Source organism: Parasteatoda tepidariorum, chromosome 4 (assembly GCF_043381705.1).
Source record: "Parasteatoda tepidariorum isolate YZ-2023 chromosome 4, CAS_Ptep_4.0, whole genome shotgun sequence".
Classification (NCBI taxonomy): Eukaryota; Metazoa; Arthropoda; class Arachnida; order Araneae; family Theridiidae; genus Parasteatoda; species Parasteatoda tepidariorum.
The window spans coordinates 11,311,088-11,338,180 of NC_092207.1; the positions used below are offsets into that span (position 1 = coordinate 11,311,088).

The window sequence follows — 27,093 nt, forward strand, 5'->3', positions numbered from 1 at the left end:
GTAAATTATTAAGTATGGTGTCAATTTTATTATGTAATAAATAGAAAGTGATTACAATATTTTACATTTAAGGATATAACAATTATTCTTTGTACAGAAGAAATGTTGCTTTATAATAAAATGCATTAAAATAATATTTGTAATTCACACACATTCAAAAAAGCAATAGTAAAATATTATCTACAAATGTTTTCTAATAAAAAATAATGTATGAAAAATTCTAAAATACAACTTGTTGGATGCATTAAAATAATATTTGTAATTCAGACACATTCAAAAAAGCAATAGTAAAATATTATCTACAAATGTTTTCCAATAAAAAATAATTTATGAAAAATTATAAAATACAACTTATTGGATAATTTAAAGTGTTGCATGCATGATTTGATGTTGAAATGGAATTTTAAAAAAAATTATAGGAAATTTAAAAACAAATTATTATGATTCAGAAGATTGATTCATCAACCACTGATGATACTTTTCAAGCATGTGGTCCTTTGGTACAACCTGGAAGCACACAAATAAAGAATTTTATTTTAAAGAGAAGAATCTAGCAAACACAAACAATATAGATATAATAACAACAGAGACATAAAGCACGAGCATATTAACAATGTTTTAAAGAATCACAATTTTTGGTATTAATTGAAAAATTATACTAAAACAATTGATTAGCAACCACAGAAACCTGATACTCTTTACATCAAACACCTTTAACTGTCCATTTAGAAATTTTCTTTAAAATATAAAAGGGATGAAAAATTTTCTAGTTTATATATAAATTCTGGATATTTTTTTTTTAAGGAAGGTCTCAAACTAATAGCTATAAATGAAAGAGTTTCTTTTATAACATTTTCTATTCAAAGTTCACATCATAATTTACAAATCCATTCTTTTTGGAAACTATCCAATTTTAGGGAATTTACTACTTTTAACTCCATTTGTGTTGAATCTAGAAATTCCACCCTCTTTCCTCTTCATCCCGTCTTACCAAGTTATGAACAAATGAACTGTTGATTACAAAACCAAAACATCAACCAGTGAAGTTCAATTTATAGAGTTAAATACAAAAACACACAAATCTGTCTCATATGCGTGAAACAATTGAAATCAAAGAGTTAATGTAGCTCAAAACATGACAAGAAAGCACATTTTTAAAAATATTGTTTAACTGAAAATTGTTTTCTTTTTACCATATTATTTTAAAACTGAGAATGAATGTTATTAAAATAACAGAGATACTTTTAAAATGAATGTTTAATACAAAATTTACCACTGCAATTTTTGTGTGGTTAACGGTAGTCAAATGTTGGTTCTAATATTTTCTTTAGAATTAATGGTTTTTAAAGTCAGTATGCACTAAACTGTTTAAAGAAAGGATACTATCATATCATCGCATGTCACTCCTTTTGTGGGCAAGATTTTTGGTACAACAGAAAAATGAGGTAGAGTTAAGCCGAATTGTTTTTCTTTTGTGGATAACTAAGGTCAAATGCTTGTTTTAAATGTCTGTTTAGAATTAATGATTTTATAAAAAATAGCACATACTAAATTGCAAAATGAAAGAAGACAAATTTGTTCTTTGTCATAACATTTCACTTCTCTTAATCCCTTTTGTTGGCAGGAAATTCTGTTCAATAGAAAAAGGAGAGGTTTCTAAATCAATTAATTTTTCACAATTGCAATTATTTTTGTAGTTTACTGAAGTCAAGTCTTTGTTTTAATTTTCTCTTTAAATTCAACATTTTATAAAATAATGCATACTAAACAGGAAAAAAAAAAGATTAACTTTTCCTCGGTCATAACATACAACTGCTACCAACCCCCAACAAAACACACAATCTCTTTTTTTAAAGTTTGCAATAAAAAAATTCAGCGCTAACAAAATAAGTATATTGTTGTTAAACTTTTTATTTTGAACACCAGTATGCATGTTTAAGAAAATGCACCTGCTACATTTTAGATTTTGAAATCCATGGCTAATTCCAAGAGCTTTTCATGACCTAACGAAGTTACTATTTTCTCCCGACAAAAACAAAACAATAAATTAAAAAAGCATTATGATAACATTAATTGAAATGATAGGTATAACCAAAACTGTTATACTCTGCATCTTCATAGATTTTAAATTTAAAAAACAGAAGAAAGAAAAAGTTGAAGCAATAAAATAAGTGAAAAAAAAATACAAAAGCAAATAATTTTCTTTTTTTCAGCAGAATTATAGTCTAAAGATGCTTTTCTTGTCCAACGGAAAGGAAAGAAATACTCCGGATTTTTCTGTTCTCATTTTGGAATAAAAAAATTCGCCAATGACTGGCTTGAAATTTAAATTGATAAAAAATAAATAAATAATGATAAAAATTCTGAAATCACAGAAGTTTTAAAAGATAATTTGTTCTAGAAATGATGTTTTTTCTTTCATTTTTTGAAAGAACACCATAATTTTTACAGAATATGATAAAAACATTTTATATTTTAATAAAATATGACTGTGAGTGGGGGATTTTGTTACAAATTTAGATATTCGGAACATCGTGAAATGGGGGGGGGGAATCCATTTTAAAAATTAAATTTTTCGGTGACCTAACTCTATGATTTTCCATGATTTTTTTAAAATAAATAGTTAAAATTANTCAGACACATCAAAAAAAGCAATAGTAAAATATTCTCTACAAATGTTTTCAATAAAAAATAATTTATGAAAAATTATAAAATACAACTTATTGGATAATTTAAAGTGTTGCATGCATGATTTGATGTTGAAATGGAATTTTAAAAAAAATTATAGGAAATTAAAAACAAATTATTATGATTCAGAAGATTGATTCATTAACCACTGATGATACTTTTCAAGCATGTGGTCCTTTGGTACAACCTGGAAGCACAAAAATAAAGAATTTTATTTTAAAGAGAAGAATCTGGCAAACACACACAATATAGATATTAATCTACCAGAGACATAAAGCACGAGCATATTAACAATGTTTTAAAGAATCATAAATTTTGGTATTAATTGAAAAATTATACTAAAACAATTGATTAACAACCACAGAAACCTGATACTCTTTACATCAAACACCTTTAATTGTCCATTTAGAAATTTTCTTTAATATATGAAAGGGATAAAAAAATTTTCTAGTTTATATATAAATTCTGAATTTTTTTTATTTTTTAAAGGAAGGTCTCAAACTAATAGCTATAAATGAAAGAGTTTCTTTTATAACATTTTCTATTCAAAGTTCACATCATAATTTACAAATCCATTCTTTTTGGAAACTTTCCAATTTTAGGGAATTTCTCCTAAGTGCTATTTAACTTTCTTAATCAATTTAACTCCATTTGAGTTGGAGTCAAATTGAATTGACAATTGAAATCAAAGAGTTAAAAGTAGATCAAAACATGACAAGAACGCGCATTTTTAAAAAAAATTGTTTAACTGAAAATTGTTTGCTTTTTACCATATTATTTTAAAACTGAGAATGAATGTTATTAAAATAACAGAGACACTTTTAAAATGAATGTTTAATACAAAATTTGCTGCTGCAATTTTTTTGTGGTTATGGGTAGTCATTATTAGTTTTAATATTTTCTTTAGAATTAATGTTTTTAAAAGTTAATATGCACTAAACTGTTTAAAGAAAGGAACTAACTTGTTTTCTGTCATATCATGTCATTCTTTTAGTGGGCATGATGTTTAGTTCAACAGAAAAATGAGGTAGAATAAAACTGAATTCTTTTTCACAATTGCCAATTCTTTAGTGGATTAATGAGGTCAAATGCTTGTTTTAAATGTTTGTTTAGAATTAATGATTTTATACAAAAGTACATACTAAATTGTTAAAAGAAAGAAAACAAATTTGTTCTTTTTCATAACATTTCACTTCTTTTAATCCCCTTTGTTGGCAGAAAATTCAGTTCAATAGAAAAAGAAGGGGTTTCTAAATCAAATAGTTTTTTACAATGGCCAATTCTTTTGTGGTTAACTGAGGTCAAGTGCTTGTTTTAAATTAATGATTTTATAAAATAATACATACAAAATTGTAAAAAAAAAAGAAGACAAATTTCACTTCTTTTAAACCCTTTTTGCTGGCAGGAAATTCAGTTCAAATGAAAAAGGAGAGGTTTCCAGATCAAATAGCCTTTCACAATTGCAATTATTTTAGTAGTTTACTAGTACTATGGAGGTCAAGTGCTCAATTTTCTCTTTAAATTCAATGTTTTATAAAATAATGCATACTAAACAGAAAAAAAAGATTAACTTTTTCTCGGTCATAACATACAACTGCTACCAACCCTCAACAAAACACACAATCTTCTTTTTTAAAGTTTGCAATAAAAAAATTTCAGCGCTAACAAAATAAGTATATTGTTGTTAAACTTTTTATTTTGAACGCCAGTATGCGTGTTTAAGAAAATAGCAAAACCTCAAAATGCATGTCTAAGAAAATGGACACAGCTCAAAAAATTTCCTATTTATCTATCCATGTTTTTTGAGTTGTGTCCATATTCTTAAACACACATATTGAGCTGCGACCAGAATAATAAGCTCACAAACAACAAAATTTCTGAATTAATCGATGTAAAAACTAAAAATAAAACTCACTTGCTTCCACTCATTAACACAAAAGATTCTGTATGAGTCATTTCCATATTTCCCTATTCCATGCAGTTCAATGGGGTATTTCCATTGCTTTTTCAGGTATTCCTCTGAAAAAGGAATTCTAATTAAAATAAGTTTCACAATCAGCACAAAACTTAATGCTGAATGATTTATTTGTATTTACCAGAAAAGCGCAAAAGTATTTTCGATTTCTTTTCTTGCAGACCAAGAGGTTGTAAAATACTTATGATGTCTGAAGGTTGTGACTTTACTAAAACTTGAGGAGTGGGAAATTTATCAAAAAATTGTGATATAACCTTTTTAACAGCCTTTCCTGAAATAAAATAAATTAATTTACAGTTTATAGGAATGTTACTTTCAATGCAGAGTTTAAAATTGTTGCAGAGATCGTGGAAAATGGTCACAAAAAATAGTTATATAATTTTGAAACAAATATATGTCCATTTAATTAGTGAGCAGTTTTAAATGAACTAAAGCATTGTAAATCAATATAGAAAATTCAACTCTTCAGTGTCACTCTTTGAATAAATAATTTTGAACTTCACCTTCATCTAACATTATATGAAACCTAATAATTTCAAAACAGAGTGAAACCTCCAATAGAGTGTAATATCAAAATAGAGTGAAATATCAATAGGATCAATAGGATATCCTCCAATAATATCAAAATAGAGTGAAACTAACCAGAGATGGAAAGACCACCTCGATTTGGTATCACTTTTGGGAGGCACAGAATTTTCTCCATAGGCTTTGTGTCGATGAAAACCTTTAGGAGAGACCATTAATACATCAGCACCAAATGCGGAATTATGGAAACACGAAAAAATATCAAAACAAATAAATAGATTAAAATCTATACAAAATATTTGTGTGAGGCTCCTTTTAAGAGTTCTTTTTGACGATGCAACCTCATGTTGCTGTCAGAGTGCACTAAAGATGATACTATCAAGGATTTGCTTTAGGAATTGAAAATTAAATTAGAAAAATAAAGATATTTTACAAAAAACAAGCATCTCAAACAAACAAACCTCTTCTCATCTTTTAAAGCTAACTAATTTTTATGATATAAAATTAAATTCAAACTTAAACAAAACACGATTGTTTATTTATTTAAAATAGTTTTATCATTCATAATTGGTAAATTTGTTTTACACATATAATTCTCATAGACTAACATGATCATGATAAAATAACTAGTTTCTGACAAAGAACTCTTATTATATTAGCCATCTCTCTTGATTATATTAGCCATTATAAAATCATCAAGAGATTTTTCTGTTTGATATCAGAAGGTGGAAAATAAAGCTTGAAATTGAGGATATCTTGCAAAATGCAGCAGAGTCGCACAATGAGAGATTGCAATAAGCTTACCGAAGTCAGCTCAGTAGACGCTCATGCGAACTCGCAAGTATTTCATCAAACATGTAAAATGATTGGGGCTTTTATACGCGATGAACTAAGGTACGCTGAAATAGATTGGGATTGAATGAATTGTGAAAACGTTGAATAGAACAATGTGAAAAGCAGGCTTTAGCATAAAACGTGGCAAAAATGGACATAGTAAAAAAAAATCTCATTTTTGAAAAAGGAAAAATTAAGCACTTTTTAAAAACACCCAATGAAAAAAGCACCTTTAAGGGCTTTTAAAAAAACGAAAATAGAAAAACCCCTCTATAAGAACTTTTTAAAAACGCTACGCACCATGCAATATAAAAAAAAAAACCTAATATTTTTAATACAAACTTTTATCCTATCATAAATATTATTAACACAGTTTTTTAAGTCTACTATTTTCAATAAATTGGTGAGTTAAATTACAGTTGCCAAATTATTATTGCAATTCAAATAAGTAGTATGTGAAAGTTTAAGCAGCTAATAATTTATATAGTTTTAAAAGTGAGCTGCATCAGGTATTTCTTTAGGCTTTTTAACCCTTTGCTTACGGCTGGTGCAGCAAGTGGACCAGAATGGTTTCATCATGCTAAGTGCCGTAAGCAAAAGGTTAATAATTACTTCCAAAGGAAAACAATTTTTCAATTAAATTTTTTAAAGAACATTTAGCTACTTTCATTGATCAAATTATTAAAAAATATCACATGCTTTACTAGAAAATAATTTACATTTTTCCTTATTTTTCAACCCAGCGTTGTGCAAAATTTTTTCACGTTATAAAAATGAGATACTTTAAAGTTATTACCATCTCTGTTTTAAATTTTTTCATTCTAGTTTGAATTTTATTTTTAAAATAATACAGAAATATTTAGGGGTAATAATGGCAGTTTACAAGCAACCCTTCAAAAGTTTTAAAGAGCAATTTTTATTAAACTGATTATTAAATGAGGTAATAGCTTCACGAGTTGTCAGTATTGTCACAAACTAATCAAATCCTGCATAAATAAATAAAATAAAACATTAAAAACGACTTTCTTATTTGCTATTTTTAAGCAGGGCAAAAAATCACCACCTTTAAAAACTGTTTATTGACGAAAAAAAAAAGCAAACCCGAAGCTATTTATTCTATTTAGAGAAACAAAGCTCAGTCACGGTAAAAATTTTATGAAGCACATAGCAATATGCATAGTTATGGTAAATCAGAGACTATAGTATATCTACCAAAATATAAGTATATATTCATTAAATATTTAATAAATGTGTTAAAATTGGTGAAAACCTGTAGTTTTTTGTAAGCATATTGTAGCTACAAGCATTTTCCACGGATCATGATACAAGTCCTCTTGTATTAAATTGTAAGGAGATCGAGGTGGATCCCATTTTGAAAGAGTCCTGAAAAAACAAGGAACTGATTCAAGTAGCTTTTGCTTTCTAGATCTGAAATAAGGACTTCTTTTGCCTGATGTTCTTGTCTTGATGATTCCACTTGTACCTGTGAATAATTTAATATAATAAATAATACAGTACAGAACCCGTTATCCGGAAATCAGAAAAGCAAAAAACTGGAACGAAATTCGATAAATTTTCTCGCCATTCTTAAAAAAAAAAAAATTCTTTTCTTCATAAGATTTTACGATTTTTCTTTCTTTTTTTAAAGATGTTTACCTTACCATCATTTTGGAAATAATCATTAGTGCATTACTTAATCGTTTTTTCTTACTTTTAAGATTATTTCCAATTTTTTTTTTTTTTTAGTTGGGTTTAACAATAAAAAAAAAAACAGCTTTTTGTAGCGATTCAGAAAACCGGAAAAATCAGTTATCCGGAATAGCGATGGTCCCGACCGTTCCGGATAATCGGTTCCCTACTGTACATAATATTTGTGTGATTTTTTCATACTATGAACATAAATTGAAAAAAAAAAAGGTTATTAAGTTGTCCTCAAAATTCCAAAAATTTAGTTATTGTTATCATCACCAATATATTTTTAATACCAAGACATTGTAGAGATTTTCAATAAAACCCCAAACTTACAGTAGTTTTGATCCATAACTGTCCTAGCAACTTCTTCCTGATTTTGTTAGTAAGAGAATTCTATTTATTTGCAACACCAAAATCTTTAAAAAAAGTTTCATTATTTTTTTTATCATTTGAAGTAAGCAGTTTTCTACAGCACAGTATAAACTATAAAGTGAATATTTAATATTTGGTATTTGTAATAAATAAATTTACACATCCTACAAGCTGCAACAGTTTTTAAACAGTTAGACAATTCGTGCATGATCTAACCTTAAAAAAATGAATATAAATTTGTTTCTCACAGAAGACTCGGATAGGAAAACTGACACAGAAGTACAAAATATAATATTAATCAAAAAGAAAACTGGCTACTCCCAATACTCTAATTTAAGTACACTTAAGTCCGGTTTAAGTTCAATCTTTCAAGTATACAGATAAAATATGGTTAAGAGCTAACTTTTGAAACTTTGCAACAAAGAAACCATTATAGTGACTCCTATTATATTACACTATAATGGTACTTTATTTACAGCACTATATTAGACACTGCAATCTACGACATTAAAAATTCTGATATTCTTTTCTAAGATGCTATTCTCTTGTCTTTCTTAAATTTTGATATTATGGATAAAAAAATTTATTTCATGATGACTAAATTTGAGATCAATTAAAATAGTTCACTAACTAAATCAATTAAAGTAATTGCAACTAAATCAATTAACTAAATCAATTAAACTAAATCAATTAAAGTAATCTTAAAGAAGAATATTGTTAAAAAATGTTAACGTAGAAGAACAGAAATAGGGAAAGTTAGGTGAAACTGAGTTCGTGAACGTTATGCCTAATTTGTGATATTAGAAAATATTTATATTTCAAAGAAATGCAAACTTTTCAATATTACAGCATAAAATTAATGTTAGAGGAAATGAAAAAAAAACTAATGCTAGATTTCATGATAAATAATACTGTTATTGATAATTGTCAGAGCTGAAAAGTAGAGCCATCTGGCGCTAAAGAAATACTATTACACAATACCTTGGGTTGTTGAAGAAATAATTGCTTGACCGAGCTTTTTTAATTTTAATTCATCTTTTACATCAGAAATTGTCTCATAATTGGTAGATGGAACTTCTAAAAATAAAAGATTAAACTTGGAAAATTGAACATAAATTATTTTATAGCATTGGAAATAGACATAACTTGAATATTAAAAGAAAAACAGAGCTTGATGTATAATAATACCTGTATTCTGATTAAGTGATAAACTGTTTTTGGAAACTTCAATATCTTTTCGAAAAACTTCTTTTTCAGCTTCCTGATCAGAGCTGGGGAGATATATTATCAAATTTAGAATAGATAATTAGAAAAAAATCAAGAAATAGAATAAATTAAAATTAAGATCTGTGAAAAAACTTTTTTTCCCCCCTTAATAAGATAAAATGGTTACTGTAGCATGATTACTAGTACATGTTATAGCTATAAAATACATAGTCAATAAAATAATCTCAAAAATAAAAACACTTTGTAAATGCCATTTTTTATTAATTTGATTATTAAATAATTTCAATTGTATAAAATATTATTTTTGTGATGAATATTCCTTTAATTTGACAATTTAGTCTAATTTTAAAGTAACATTTATTAATAAAACTAAAAACAAGCACAGGAAATTAAACAGCTAACATATTTGAGATTGTAAAGTTCATGTTAAAATTGTTTTCACCTATTTCTTAACATTGCATAATTTATCTGGTCAATAAATATTTGAACTTTGCTCTGCAAGTGTTCTTTATTGTATTCAGATTTTCTATATCCAGATGTGAAGTCTTCATTAACCCCTTGCCTGCCGCAGGGTGTACAGATACCATTCACCAAGTCGATGCCTTTCCGAAGTACGCATTGCCATACGCTGCTATCAGTAAAATTACTCTCACAGCTTTGGAGTGCAATAGAAAGATCTTGAGAGTATATTCAAAGGATTTCAGTCGAGATGGGGTGGGGAAAGAAAGAGTAGTTTCTGGAAAGTAAACCCCAGACTTGCAATTATTGCTTGTGTTTCTTTCGAGTAGTACAAGCTTTTTTAGTTTACTAACTTTTACTTCGTTTTTTAGTTTGCTACTTAGTTTTCTGTTTTTGTAAACTTTTTATTTTTTGTGCAAATATGTCTGAGTGAATTATATGATTAGAGTTTATGTGTTCAAACATGTTTTAGGATATATCACACGACAGCAAATTTCTAAAAATTTTTTCATTATTATACTTTAAATTTTGTATACTTTCTTGCTTTTTTTGTAAAAGTAAACAGTTTTTAGATTGAAAAGTGTGTCTTTTTTCCCCTAATGCACACAAAACTATGAGCGCCTCTGTGGAAGCCGATGGCACTGGGGAGGGGGGGGGGTTAATCCTGAAATTACAAATTAGAATCTTGAATTGAAATTACAAGGGGTTAAAAGTACAAATTTAAACACCTTTTCTCTTCTGACACTTCTTCTTTAAAGACATTCTTCTCTGTTTTTTCTTTTAAACGAATATGTAATGTTAACTTGTTAAATGTAGAAACATGTTTGAAAAATAACAAAAAATGGGGGAGACTGTCAAGTCCCAGATCAAACAGAATTTAATAATTAGAAAGTCTACATTTTGATATTAATTACAATATTTTTTACTGTAATTAAAACTCACAACTACCATCTTTATTGTCATAACCCACTAATACTACCTCATCTCCCACTTGCTTGGTTTACATTTTAATTTTCTGATTTTCACTCTTCTAAATCATTATAGAGCATAAGTAACAGATATGATATAATTTTAAAAAACAATTTCTTAAAATTTCATCTTAACTTTAACAATATTGTAAATCTCTAATTCATTTCTCTTTGTGTGATCAAGGAATGGGAGATATTTTTAAAAGTTTTTACACATGCATAATTCTAAAAATATTTAAGGAAATGCAAAAATGCTTTTTGAAATAAGTACTTATGAATTACAACATTTATTTTATCCATCATTAATTACATCTTGCAAAAACTATAACTAAATAAAAATTCTGACATGCAACTTGCACTGTAACTGAAAGTTGGTACATTCTTCCAGACATGATATGTACTTATCACTTCAATTGTGATAAGTCAATTATTTTTGAATAATAAAGAAAATAAGTATTGAAAATATAGGTAATATTTTGATTTATAGTTAGTTTAAATTTAGTGTTCTAAAATGGATTTTTTTTATCACACAAATTCTTATAAGTTTGCATCTAAAATGATTGAAAACAAGTATAATGCCAGGGTTATCCTAACTGAAGAATGGGTCAGAAATTAAAAACAATTATTATTTTAAACAAAATTGCAGGTGTCCCACCCCTTCCCCACTGTTTAAATATTTGTACTTTTATGTTACACTGTTTTACAGATAATTGCAATTAAAAATAAAAAAATGTGCGTTAATAAATACACACGTAAGAATTTAATCACATGGAAAAAGTACAGACTTACAAAATAAAGTTTTATTAGATGTTAAAGTTTTGGATCAATGTTTTGGTTCCCAAAATAGTATTAGAATTCTGCATCAGCTGCACCACACTTTGTATTAAGTCTGTTATACTAACAACTAATTTCATTACAAGGCTTTCACGAGTTACTATGCATCTACTAATAGTCACAACAAAAGGTAACAAATTCATAAAAACTAATTCATAACTTTAATATTTTGAAAATGTTAAAACAATTAGAAATTCAGCATTAGTAAATTTACTTTTTATCTGTTTCTCAAAAGGTATTTGCATAATTTTTTTTTCCTTCAGCAGTTTAAGCTCACAAATGTTCAAAAATATTTTTTAATGGCAAACAATTGAGCACAGAAAGTTTAAACAAGGATACCAATATACAAACACGTTCAATAATAGAACCTTTTAAAATAGCCAGTGCAAAATGGAAAAACCATTAAAATGAACAATTTTATGCAAACTATGACACAATATTTAAGATAATACTTACATTGAAAAATTTTTCAGAATTTTATAATCAATAAAAGGAAACAAAATTTACAAAACGATGTTATACTGAAATTTAAACACCTTAAAGTTTTTGATTTTGGTTCTTAGAAATTTTAAACATTAAAGTAATTAAGTTTAAATTAGATAGTTGCACGTTCTTGAACAATAGAGATAATAAATTTCTAAATCTAAAAATAAATCAAGAAGAATAAAAAAAAAAGTTCCCTTTATTTTAGAAACTAAACACTCTCAATAAAAAATATTAATAAAATTCTTTGATTTAAAATGAATATGTAAACTTACTGTTATAAAATATAGTAAAAAAATTTTTATATTGAAGTTCACCTTCTATTTAATGCTCTCTCAATTTGTAAGTAATATTAACTAATTTATTTTATTTAAAATTAGCAATTCTAAAATTTACCATCATCCAAATTTTAGTTTAAGAATTTAAATAACAAACAGGAATTTAAATTAAATTTTGAAAAAAAAAAAAAACAAACAAGAAAACAATTCTAATGTTAAAAAAAACACATATTTCAATACATTTTATAAATAATAGGTGATTTTAATTAAGTCAAGTGAAATCAAGTTTTTATAGTTTTATTCAATTGTAAATGATAATGAAATAAAAGACAGATAAAAGAATTAATAATATAAATTATTATAAATTTAAAAAAAAAATTTAATTATTTTTCTTTTAATATGTTAACCTTTATTTCTTTTTATTTTGAAATAAGTAAATTAAAGGCACATTGAAAATGCAAACAAATAAACCATGGAAAAAATGCAACATTTTCCAATTCAGAGAGACTATTACACTACTTTTTTAAACTCTCCATCAAGAAATAAATTAAAGATTCTTTCTTTTTGTTTTATCACAATTTCTTCAATTTTTAAAAATACTAAAGAAGAAGTTTTGATTAAAACAAGAGATTTAAGGAAAACAACAAAATCTAAGAGAGTTGACAACTACGAGTTTTTAATTTTTATGAAATAAAATCATAACTGCTATACAGAAATAACTATGGTGGTGGTGAGTTATTAAACAGAGAGCTAAACCAAAAATATTTGAAGAAATTCAATACCAATTGATAAAACTTACTTAGTAAGAGATATTTGAGAATCATTTCCTATTAAAATGGATACATTTTTATCCTCGTCCTGAAGACAGAAATCAAAATCAGTAATTTTAAATGGAGAAAGAGTTTGTTCTAAGTACAGCTGGAGACTTCGCTTTGATCTAAAAACTTTCTGATCAGGGCTAAAAAAATAAAAACTTTTAGTTTACATGTTTTAAATTACTATTTACGTATATATATGTATGGGGTGTACCAGGATTAATGGGACAAACTTTATGAGGAAGTAGGCAACATCCCATGGATTAAAATTTGCATAGCAACTCATGGTCGACAATGTCTTCATCCACCGCTAGGCGCTGTTGTTCACAAGATAGATAGGCTAGGGAACCGGTCCACCAAGCTTTCTTGATTTAAAGATAGATTTCTTTCTTTGGGATGCACTAAAAAGTGCTATGTATGCAATGCCTTTGGATTATGAAATGAATCTGGTTGCAAAAATTGTCCGTGCTGCGGCGGATATGCAACAAAATCAAGTTGTATTTCAGGGAGTCATCCAATCCATGGCCTGATGATGGCACACTAGCAATGGTGGAAACTTTGAACATCTTTTGGGACATTTTCACATATCCTCTACCACAGCACATGCAATTTTTAAACTAATAAATATTTCAGATGATCTCAGTCTTGTGTCTCTTTGTTTCTTGTAGCTGTCATGTTACTTGACAGATATTATATCCTATGACATTTCCAACCATGGGTTGCTGTGCAATTTTGAATCCTTGTGATTCCCCCTACTTGCCTTAAAGTTTGTCCTAATAATACTAGGACACCAACCTTGCATGATAACAATTTGTAACATGATATAAAAAAATATAATAATTAAAAAATGATACCAAATTATTATCAGNCAATTGTTGTTACACTATGAATTGTTATTACACAAATGTTATTACGCTATGAAGCATATGTAACAATTAAATTAAAATTCACAAAAAACAAGCAAAATATTAAGCAATTATTAATAAAAAAATTAAAAATTAATACTAAAAAACAATTAATAAGCGTAAAAAACAAGCTAACAATAAATAACTAGCAAAAAAAATCAACAATCCTGCTTAAACTAACATCTTAGAACATAATATAAGTTATTAATCATCTAATCTGCAACAACAGAAGTCACATTGATGTTACTTTAAGTTGAATTACTTGTATAACTGAGACATTGCAAAATGTATTTTTTTTCAATGTAAATAAAGAGTTTTGAGTTGATAGCATTTAGTATTATTATTTTCCCAATAATTGCGAAGTTAAAATTATTTGACGGCACGTCTATGACCTCATTAAGCAATTTTTTAGAGAAAATGGCACGTTCGTGTATAAAGGTTCGCCACCCCTGTCCTATGACATTTCCAACCATGGGTTGCTGTGCAATTTTGAATCCTTGTGATGCCCCTACTTGCCTTAAAGTTTGTCCTAATAATACTAGGACACCCACCTTGCATGATAACAATTTGTAACATGATATAAAAAAATATAATAATTAAAAAATGATACCAAATTATTATCAGGGTGCCTAGCCAAATTATTCAACAAAAAATAAGCACCTTTTAAGCACTCAAAAAATATTTTTAAGCACTTTAAAAAAATATCATAATTAGGCAGGGTTGGAAAGTTTTTAACAATTGACAGTTTTATCTCGTTTTTAAAGTAATGTTAAAAAAAAAAAAAGGCATTGTTTTTGACAATTGTCAAAAATCATGCAATTTTGAATCATGTAAAATGAATGGCATTATCATACGCTACGGACTGACAATACGCCGAAATAGATTGGGGTTGAACTAATTGTGAAAACTTTGAATAGAACAATGTGAACTGTGTCTTTTTGCATAATTAGTAATGAAAATCAACACGGTAAATGAAAAATCTCATTTTGAAAAAGGGAAAATTAAGCAATTCTTAAAAACATCCAATGGAAAAAGCACCTTTAAGCACTTTTTAAAAACATTATGCACCCTGTTAATGTACACGCTTTATTTCTCCCTCCCAGACTTACCACTTCACGGATCTCCATTGATTAATCCATAAAGTGAATTAAAATTAAAATGACATTAAATATTTAACTGGCAATTCAGAAGGAAAATTTGTGCATAGACTTGCTGTTTCTTTTTGTTTTAATATATTATACTTGCTAATTTTAGTAGCATTGCCTTGTACTTGCCACTGCACAGTCCTTCGAAGATAGATTTCAAATGTAAATTGAAACAAATAATTTCAGGATTATACAGTCAAATAAAAATAATTACAAAAATAAGGAGAACAAGTGTTAAATATATTAATAAAAATCACTATTTTAAAATTATTTATGTATTGAATTGAAATTAATCATCATCTATCAGATTTTATCAGGCTTGATGCAAAATTAACTAGCTTAAACGAAAAATATTATTTCACTTCTACAGGGTTCCCACTTAATTTCAAAGTAAAACCAGATCATATTTTATCTATGCCATGCAATTTTTCATTGGAAAACTATGATTTATTTTATTTGTAATATTAAATATTAGATTTTGAGAATAAAAAAAATCATTAAATGATAATGAACACATGTTAAAGTTTCACTAAACTGCAACAAACAATTGAAGCGGTAAATTTTAAAAGGGAATATGTAACAAATCTGCACTTTTGAAAAAAAAAGGTGTCAATCGTGGAAAGATTGTTTTAATTGCTTCCAAATTGTTGGATTATCTTCTTTAGGCAGCCTAAAAAACTACATGGTATTTGATGATCGGTGATTGATGTTCCAAAACCAATAAAAAATTATTTTTGTAAAAGTTATATACCCCCTTTTAACATTGATCCATTTAATTTTAATTGATAGAATTATTTAACTCAAATCTCAATAACTGATTACTGTTACTGAGGTTTTTAAGACTGGTTATTTTCCAGATATGATGTAGGAATTTTCTAGGTTTTTGTAAAAAAATGTAACTTCTCCAAACTATTACCAGCTTTTTAGAGTCAAAATAAAATTCTCTGACAATTCAAGGTTTTACCTGCCCCATGAGAGCCCTGTTATAACATTTAAAATGATTATGAGAAAGCTTCCTGCATCATCAAAATTAACCCTTTGACACAAATGTCCCTTTTATATATATTTTTTCCTGACGCTCTAAATGTAAGCAAAAATATATTTGTGTAATTTTTATTTATAAAAAACAGTCTAATAGTTACTTAAAAAATCTGTTAGAGTATTGCAATTACATTTGTACTAAAATATAAACTCCAGAAAAGTAGTAATTGATTTTGTAAATTATAGAAATTTTAATGATGAATAACTATATCTCTTAGATTTGATTAACTGCAAATTTGAAAAATTATTGTTTGGAAGTGAGCTGTATTTAAAAGATTTTACCTTTTACGTAGAAAAAGACACCAGTAATTTATGCTATGTTTCATAACCATAAATTATTAAAAATTTATAATATACATTTTGTATATTTTGACCTAAATTAATGCAAAATAGAAAAAGTATGTTTAATAAAAATTCTCAGGGGTGATTGTGAGCCCAACTCAAAAATCCTGAAAATGTCTTCAATAAAATCATTACATAATTACTTATTGCAAAAAATTAATGTCTTTATAAATTTAAATCATTGATATTTTCAAAACATGAAATTCTAAATAAATTTTTGGCAGCATAATTTAAATTAATAATTATAAATTAGAAAGAAAATTAGTAGAAAAAGACACCAGTAATTTATGCTATGTTTCATAACCATAAATTATTAAAATTTATAATATACATTTTGTATATTTTGACCTAAATTAATGCAAAATAGAAAAAGTATGAAAAATATGTTTCATAAAAATTCTCAGGGGTGATTGTGAGCCCAACTCAAAAATCCTGAAAATTTCTTCAATAAAATCATTACATAATTACTTATTGCAAAAAATTAATGTCTTTATAAATTTAAATCATTGATATTTTCAAAACATGAAATTCTAAATAAATTTTAGGCAGCATAATTTAAATTAATAATTATGCATAAGTTTACTTTTATCTCTAATCACATTTATTATTCTACTAGAAAAATTATTTACAAATGAAAGAGATGCCAAGTATAAATTCGAGTTCCAATATTTCGAAATAAACATAATTTTTTTTTAATACATAAATGTGATCAATAATTTCTTGAAACTTTTAAACCTCGGATTTTCGGAGTTTTTCCGGAGCACAATCATCTCAGAATTCTACATCAAAGGGATAACGGAGTAAAAATAAGTCACAAGTTCATAAATTATGTACCCATAAAAATAGATGTCAAGTTTTCCAGCAGTTTTTCCTGATTTTCGTCTTCTGATTTCTCTTCGCCAGCCTGTTGGCAGAGGCATATTCCTCTGCGTCATATTTGACACCTCAGACTTGAAAATCTTTAAACAGAGAGTAATAAAACTAATTAGAATGAACTGAATTTAGTAAGTGCATGCTCTAACAAACTATGCATCAAAATCTTTTATTTTTTAAAACAAGGAAGGAAATTTTTGACATTGTTTCCTAAATCACTCGGTAAGATAAGAATGAAAGTGTTAGCTCAACTTTGAAGTTGATTATAATTGTAACTATTTTGTGAAGTTAGATTTTTAATAGAAGTTATTTATAACTACTCATGATAGATTCTAAAAAGAAATCATAACATTTCTAGAATAAATTTTATCTCATTGAAAAATTTTATTTAAGTTTTGTTTTAGTACTTCAGAAAAATTATCTGTGAAAGATTCATATAACAAAAAACATAAAATCAACAATCACATTCAAAATTTTTAGTGTTCCAGACAATAAATTCTTTGAGAAAAAAAAAAATCCATTTATTTTAGCTCAGATTAGGGTTTGAAAAAACTAGATTTTTATTTAAAAAAAAAATTTTTTTTCTATTTATTTAAAACAAAATGTTAATATTTTTTGCACAAAATTTAAAGCAACTAAATCGTTAAAAAGGATTTCATTGAAATCTTTGCTAACTATAAATCAATATTTTCACAAAGTAATACAAAAATGTTCACCTTTGGTCCTTTACTATTATAGCATGATAAAAAAACAAACAAAAACTTAAGATTTGAAACGTGCATATCAAGCGTGAACTTTTTACTAGCCAGCTCATCATTGGCACCCAATTATTTAGGACTGGCAAGTAAATTTTGTTTTGTAAAATATTGTATTTAAAACTATCATACTTTCCCCCCAATTTGCAGACAAATATTAAAACTAATGAGCAAGAGTTATAGATTTTACAAGAAAGATTAATAAAGCAGGGGGGAAGATATGGTACATAAAAATAACAGACTGAAATCTATGTCATCAGATGGGTTTAACACCTCTTGCCTATTTTTGACACTTTGGATTTTCCTCTATAGGAAAAAAATTCTTGAACTTGATATAGAGTATAAATTTTTTTTTAATGAAGTTTACCGTAAATATCGCTAATGAACAAGTAAGTGGGCAGAATTCAAGTTTAAGTTCATTTCACTGATATACAGTCATATGTAGGTGAAGTTTCACAGAAAAAGAATGTTCAATGAGTTTCCAAAAAATAGCTTCCAGTTAAAGCATTTTGTGCTATTTTAGTTTTTAGAATTGGACAACTAAAAGCTCATTAAATTACATCTGTTAAAATTTTAAAAATTGTTCTAATTTTTGTGCAAATAATGGCGAGCAATAATGTCAGCCTGGCTTGTACCGCTAGAACTGAAATGTTATGCCCTGTGCTTTATACACAACTTTACAGAAGCCATAAAAAGCAACTGCTTAAAAGAGCAATTTCCACGAAATTCATATCATGTTTGGATTTTATGCAGCATTTTAACGACAGAATAGATGGAAACATACTTTACTCTAAACAACACCACACCTAACATAAGAAAATTGAATAGTGTTTTGAACTCCTGGGTACCAGATGTTAAAACATGTCTAAAAATAATAATAAAGGGCAAAATGATTTATGGAAAAGGCAATTTTGAACATTTCTTTAAAATAATTCGTATCTTATTGTTTTTACTTAAATTTTTAGTACCGAAGAAAAGGAATTTTTTTAGCCTTTAAAAAAGGAGTTAACAAATATCTAGAATTGCCCTTTCCAAATACCAACTAAAAAAAAAAATATGCTAGGCTTTCAATCTCTATAAAGACAATAAAGATAGAAAAAAGGCAATGTAGTCAAAATGTCCCCACTTTGCTCAGATATTTAAATATTTATCCAAAATACACACTTATCTATTGGCGATTGAAATGGGCAACAGGTGGGGAATATTAGAACTCTTTACCGTTTCGGTCTTGATTTTCTAACCGAATAAAAATTTGTAAGCTAAGAAATTATATGAAACTCAATAAATTAAACATAGTGCCTAATCTAAGCATCATGGAAATATTAAAATATAATTTTAATATTCTAAATGCAAAAATATTAGGAAGAAGGAAACATTGTAATATATTACAATATGTCCTAACAGAGGAGGAGAAAGAAAGGAGTAGGCTCTAGATATGGAACTGGTCTTTTTCCCAGATGGCATAAGTGTTGCAATCGCAAATCAAAAATAAGGAAATAAATGTTTCTATTTTGGCAAAAAGACAATTTTGAACAACTCGAGCTTATATGTTTTTGTTCCCCATCAAATCTATTTAAACTGTATATGATGTAAATAAAAAAAAATCAAGTACCAAAATAAGAAAGCGACACATCACTTAAAATTTTTTTTAGATTTCAAACATATAATTTACTTTCTTTAATTACAGAGAACAAAACATTTAATATTATTGGAAAAACAGTAATTTTTTTTTTAATTGCTTAAAATTCCAACACATATAGGCATTTAATTAAAAACAAAATATCCAGATTTTTGATTAAAGTTTTGAGTTAAAAGGTATGAAAGCAGAACTGTTAAAAAAAATGAATTAATGACTTTAAAAAAAAAAATTTTTTTTTTAAAAATTATACTTTGAATTTACTGATCATCAAATTTAAATTAACAAATTTATTGCACTAAAGGTCACCTAATAAAATGTTCCGAAAGTGTGATTTTTTAAAATTTTTTACCATAAAACTTAAGAATTTTGTAAAATTCTCAAATTTTTAAGACAAAAATTTAGTAAAAATAACTGTGATAAGAACATAAAAACACAGTTTTAAAAATGGATGGATAATTGAATGTAAACAATAACAAGCTTTCTAGAGTTGGAAGAAATATGGATAACTTCCAATGTATCTTTCTGGTTATGCTTCTTTATCACTTATTTGACTATATTTATATAAAATATAACCATTTGTTTGGATAGAATAGCATGTTAGCAGAGTCTACCAAACTTAATTGTTTATTTCTATTGAAAGTTAAATTGAAAGAACACGCTTTTCCAAGCTTAAGCCTATAAATAAATTGGAAGTAGTAACCCTGAAGTCTTATGATGAATTTTAATCTTGTGTGCCACCTGTGCTCGCTTTATCGTGTTATCCATCCATACATAGCCTAAAACTGAAATATTTTCGAGATGACTGAATAATAAACTGTCATAGTAATTTGATAAAAATCACTGTTATTTACAGGATGTATAATTTAATAACATAGAGGAGGTGCCAATATAGAAGTTTCTGTAAAGGAAAGTATGTATACAAGAGCAAATAAGAGAAAATTTTAAAATAATTGGCTCTAAACCTTTTAATATTGTGATAAATGGTTTTAAGACATTAGAATCTTTATTAGACATTACAAAATTTCTGGCAGCGTTTCACAACAGGATTAATTCATATCTTCTTTACGAACAAAATGAATTTTTTAAACTGATTATTCTATTTTTCCATTCTCTGATTCCGACAGCTAAAATTCTAAAATTTTTTCTGAACTTTTGTATAAAATTAAATCACTAAAACTTACGCAATAGGAATAAAAAATTAGACAACTCATTACAAACATCAAAACTAGCTTATTTGATTAAATTCAAAAGAGAGGAGGTAAAATATTTTCAAGAGAACCTACATTAAAAATGATAATTTCAAAAATACTTAAATTTTCTCATTTTTTTAACTCCAAATTTAGTAAAAATAAGTAATAATAAATTATACAGTATTGAACTTAAAAAATAGAAATGACACTGGACACTAATATAGAACTTTCTTTTTCATTTATTCAAACACATTTAACAATTTTTCCTTTTAATAAACTTTGTTAAAATAGGACTCAAATGCCTATCCCTTAAGTATTTATAGTCGTAAACAGAAAATAACAGAGTTGTACAATATAACAGAAAAGAAAATGAAATAAGGCTGTTCTTCAAAGGCTCTTTAGGAATATTAAGTAACACCCTTTAGTTAATAACATTATTTTTGCAACTTTTATGAGTTTGTAACAGATAACGGTACTTTCAGGTTTACCAGGTGCAGGAGGGAGAAACTTCACAGTAATATCAAAGCATTTGTGAAACAATTTTTTATTACGTGAAAAGATACTACATAAGAGCAATTTGGCTAATACGAAAATTAGAATTAATTTTATTTAGAAGAAAATAATCTTGCCAAATAGTCAAATTTTTAAAATTAATTTTTATAAATTTTATGCTTATCGAATTCATTTTGACTAGATATTAGAAAGTGAAAGACATATTTGAGAATAAGACATGTCAATTGAGCTTTTAAAGAACAGCCATACAATTGTCCGTATTAGCAAAATTTATAGGACAATTATAAAAATCAATTTTTAATACATAAATATATCTGTTATCAATAAATAATTAAATAAATTTATAATGAATTTCTAAATAACTTATGTTTGAAGTATAACCTTATAATGACCAGTACCTTAGAAAAAAAAAATAATCAGTTACAAACTTAAACCTAAGCAAGAACTATCATTAAATTTAAACCTAAGTTTTTATAAAAAAATTTTGAGATTCAACATTGAGTACATAAATATAACTGTTAACAACAATGACCTCATATTTAAAATTGAATTATTAGCACACTAAATATCACAGTTCTAATTTTAGATCACAGCTTAAGACTCTAATAGAACACAACCTTGGATCATGTACAACCAGTTCAATTTTTCCAGTATAGATATGCATGCGTAGCAATTAAAAAATGAGCTCTTGAACTATTTTCTCTCTCTTTTCTGTGAAAAATATATCTTATCTTTAAGTCCTGTAAAGATCACACTTATCTCAATTTAAAATAAGCCTCTCGTTTTTGGCACTTAATAATTTTAATCTAATTTTTATACTCTAGAACATAACTTTGAAATTTAAAATTAAATACAAGTGATAACAATCGTATAATCTCTTATTCAAAATTGAGTAATTTGCACATTCCCCTCCCCCGAGATATCACTGTTCTTATTTTGGATCAAAGCTTAAGTCTTAAATAGAACTTCCATGGATATGTGAATATCTACAAAACTTGTTCAATTTTTCCAGCAATGTATATATAGCATTTGTATATATTGATAAAAAAGCAGGTTCTCTGTTATTTTATATTAAGTCCTGCAACACTTAACTTAAAATAAACCTTCACTTTTTCAAAACTTATCAATGCTGATTTAAGCTATAACTATAAAATTGAATTTTAATCTAATTTTTATAATATAATTTTGAAGCTCGACATTACATACATAAATATAACTTTCAACATAAATGATAATATAATCTCATATTCAAAATTGAATTATTTACACACTTTTGTGATATCAGGTACGTATTTTGTGTCTTTATTAGAACATATACAATAAATTCAACTTTTCCAGTGGAATGGCAATTGTGAGTACCAATTAATATAATTGGTTCTAGATAATTTTTGTATTTTTCAATCATGTTTTGTAACCTTTTTTCAATTTTGAGAAAATATCACTCATGTTTCAGCTACTTGAAGAACACATTTCACTCAACTTGGAATAAGCCTCTACATTTTGAACAATTCCATAAGTATAAATTGAATCTTAAGCTCTTTTTCATAATAAAGATAATTATGAAATTCATCCTTAAATATATAAATCTTGCTATTAACAATGGTAATATAACAATCTCATATTCAAAATTTAATTATTTGCTACTTTCGAGTTACTACTGTTCTTACTTTGGATCTCAGCTAAAGTTTCTAATAGAACTTTCTTAGATTTGTGAACATGTACAACTGGTTCAACTTTTCCAGAGGAGGGACTTTTGTGCGTGCCGATAAAAACAATAGCATCTGGATTATTTTTGAATTTTTCAAGCATTTCTTGTACCTCTTTTCTGCGAAAAATATCATCTAAGTTTAAGCCATGTAGGGAACACAATTTACTCAACTTAGAATAAGCCTCTGCATTTTGTTGCATTTCATCCGAGGTATTTTCACAACTTTCAATTTCATTATTATTTTCTATTTTTTCTCTTAATTTAAAGGCTAAGGTCAGATCTGTATTCGGAACAGAAAGATTTGATTCACATGTCTTGCTTGTGTTCTCCTGTTTCTCTTCATTGTAAATGTTTGAACTAGATTCTTCTTTAGTTAAAATTTTCGATTCCATATTAGATATAGCTCCATTATTAGGTAAAACAATAGCGCTCATTTTTCTTCCAGATATACAACTTTTGTGGGGCTCTTTAGAGGTCTTAGAAGCTCTTTCTTCAGAATTCAATTTTGCTGAAGTTCCAGCAGATTTGACATAGTCATCGACAAGCACATAATTCAATGATGAAAGCTGTTTATTAATGCCATTTTTTGAATTCCGTATTTTTTTCTTAAGAGATTTTAATTTCAAATTTGGAGCAGATACAACTTCAGTATTTGACAAAATTCTTTTCCTCAAAGACACAGATTTTGCGACAAAATTCTGCTCATTGGATTCAAATTCAGTTATCGTTGGAGCATTTTGGTGGTCAACAGGTTTTGAAGCTTCAACATGGTTATTTAAAGAAACTTTGCTGTGTGTACAGTTATCAATTTTGCTAGTATTGTCATTGGTAGGCAGCAAAGGAAGTATTTCAGTATTAGCATTTTTAATATCAATATTTTTTTCACCTTCAACAGTTACGGAGATATTTATTTCTGGATTGGAATCAGAACTTTTCAAGTTAATAATTTTGTTTCGATCAGAAATATTTACATTATTATCAGTAGAAGATGGCTTAGTTAAAGGCACATTAATACTGCTTGTTTGATCATTTGAATCAGTAATTTTACTAGTCTTTAACAATTTTAGATTCTTTTTTTTAGCAGGAGATAAATCAGAGCTTCTCACACTTATAATTTTGTTTTCATTAGAGATGTCATTTAAATTAGTATCAGCATTAGACGTCTCAATAACAGGCACACTTGTACCACAGTTAACAACATTTACATTATTATCAACAGTACATGGCTTTACTAGAGGCACTTTAATATCACTTGCATGATCACTAAAATCAGTAATTTTAGTAATCTTCAAAAATTTTTTCTTCTTTTTGGCAGGAGTTGAATTAGAACGTTTTACATTTATAACTTTGTTTTTCTTACTGACAATATTAATTTTACTATCAGCATTAGAGGGCTCAGTTAAAGTCACATTAATATCATAAGAATCTGTAATTTTATCAGTCTTTAACAATTCTACATTGTCCTTTTTTACAGATGATGAATCAGAACTTTTTAAACATACATTTTTGTTTTTATCACAGACAACATTAAAATTACTATCAGCAGTAGCGGTCTCAATTACAGGCACATTAATATCAGAAATTTTATCAGCTTTTAACAATTTTACATTCTTTTCAGCAGCAGACGAATCAGAACTTTTCAAACCAATAATCTTATTTTTATCAGAGACAACATTTAACTTGCGATCAGTAACAGTAGTCTCTGTTACATTAATATCACAAGAATAAGTAATTTTATCAGCCTTTAACAATTTTAAATTTTTCTTTTTCCCACGAAATAAATCGGAACTCCTTATATTATTAATTTTGTTTTTGTCAGAAATAACAATCATGTTACTATCAGTATTAGATGTTTCAACTAAATTCACATTAATATTTTTATCACTTTTTAAATTTACGCCATTTGTTTTATTTTTCTGATTCAGTTTCTTATAAGATGTTCTAAGAGGTAACTTAATATCTACTTCAGATTTAGTTAAATTTGGAATCATTCCTTGTTTAGCTTCAGAATGTTTGCCCTTCTTGCATTTCAGTGAACTCTTTGACTGTAAGCTAGCTTCTGGAAAAACACTACTAACTTGAATTACATCAGAAGGTTGATTATTAAGTGATAAACTGTTTGATGTTTCATCAGAACTTCCAATTTGAATATTTGCTTTTGTGTTATTAACAAGCCATGATCTTTTTTTCCTAATTCTTTTTATACCTTTTTTCCCAACATTTTGTTGATACACTTCTTCAGTTTTAACATCAGATAAAAAGGCTTCTTGAATTTTATCAGAGACAACATTCAAATTACTATCAGCAGTAGAGGAGGGCTCAATTAAAGGCACATTAATATCACAAGAATTAGTAACTTTATCAGACTTTACCGATTTCACATTTTTTTTATTTGCAGAACATGAATCAGGATTTGTTTTTTGCAAAACAACAGGATAAAAATTATTTTGAATGCATGCATAGTTGAGATTACTACTTTCTACAAGGTTATCTGAAACGGAATTAATAATAGATTGAGAATGTTTATTTTTAGAACTTTGTTGTGGGTTTCTTTCATGAATGGACCTAGGGCTATTTTGGGAAGAAGCGTTAATATCATTTAGGTTCGTATTATTAGTACAAGCTAAAGCATTTTTACTTTTTGTTCCAACTCTTTCAGAAAAATTAAGTTGATTTTTACAGCAAATAGATTCCGATATCAAAGTTTTTTCTGAAGATTTAGAAGAAGGCTCTCGTAAAGATCTCAGCTTATTAATCAAATCATTTCTTGAATAAGTTTCAAAAAGCATTAGCATTTCCTGTTTAACATCATCTGGAATTTCTTCGAAATGTTTTGATTCATTCATGATTTAATTGGAGGCATTACAAAACGAAATTTCAAATGAAATGCGAAATGAGATCATCAAATACGCATGATCCCCGGTTACTACGCTTTAGACTACCCATTTCTGTTTTCTTAGAAGACTGAACAGGAATGCCTAAAGTTTTCATCGGGTGCTCTTGGGTTGAAAAATATTAAATTATGGTTTTTAATAATATTCACTTTCGGATGAATATTATTTAATCGAACATTCAAAATTTGACACCATCGCAGCAGTTGTTGTAGTTCATTTACGTCGCACTAGAGCTGCGCAATGGGCTATTGGCGACGGTCTGGGAAACATCCCTGAGGATGATCCGAAGACATGCCATCACAATTTCGATCCTCTGCAGAGGGGATGGCACCCCCGCATCGGTAGCCCAACGACCTGCGCGCGAAGTCGAGCACTTTACGGTAGCACAGTTTAACGAGGACCAATATTGCACACCCTCGTTCCCTAAGCAGACTGATCCAAGTGGGTCACCCACCCGCACACTGACCGCAGCCAGTGATGCTTGACTTCGGAGATCTGTTGGGAACCGTGTCTTAATGATCAGTCCACTGTGGGACCACCATCGCAGCAAAAATAAGTATTAATAAAAAATGAGCAAAAACAAACTATGAAAAGCGTATCAAAACTATTTGTTTTGTTTTCAGGGCAAACTAAACGCTCAATAACTTAGAGCAGATATATTTTTTTCTTTATTTTGAAAATGCATTTTTCGTTAAAAGCTCATAATTTCCTATAATTAAATGTACACATTCTTAGATTAGTTGAGCTTGAAAGTTATTTTTTTTTAAACCATGTAACTAGTCATAAAGCAAGGCTGGAATAAAATTGTGCCTGCCCCATGTTAAAAATTTTTTTAGATTGTGGAATGAAAATCTGAAAGATTTTCGCCATAATAAACTTTTTTCTGGAATAAAAGACCCAATAAATCACTGAAAGCAAAATTATGATTACTTTGTTTG

The 27,093-nt window shown here is 27.4% G+C and overlaps 2 protein-coding genes across 3 annotated transcripts; both read right to left on the minus strand.

Annotated features, from left to right (window-relative positions):
* On the minus strand, positions 1-26,037 carry LOC107455970 (methyl-CpG-binding domain protein 4). Of its 2 annotated transcripts, XR_011636534.1 has the most exons (10): positions 25,900-26,037; positions 17,418-17,542; positions 13,135-13,293; positions 9,275-9,357; positions 9,068-9,163; positions 7,293-7,505; positions 4,785-4,934; positions 4,604-4,707; positions 2,642-2,875; positions 1-468 (listed from the first exon to the last, which is right to left on the minus strand). XR_011636534.1 is itself a non-coding variant. In XM_043040174.2 (9 exons), the coding sequence occupies exons 2-9, from the start codon at positions 17,516-17,518 to the stop codon at positions 439-441; spliced, it is 975 nt and encodes a 324-aa protein (XP_042896108.1). In that variant the 5' UTR covers positions 17,519-17,542; positions 25,900-26,037; the 3' UTR covers positions 1-438. The 2 variants fall into 2 exon arrangements, 1 of the variants encoding a protein (XP_042896108.1); XM_043040174.2 differs by lacking the exon at positions 2,642-2,875 and having other exon boundaries at positions 1-507.
* Positions 23,183-26,107, minus strand: LOC139425526 (serine-rich adhesin for platelets-like). Its single transcript, XM_071180541.1, has one exon. It carries the CDS (start codon positions 26,105-26,107, stop codon positions 23,183-23,185), a length of 2,925 nt encoding a protein of 974 aa, XP_071036642.1.
* Positions 26,108-27,093: the final 986 nt, after the last annotated feature.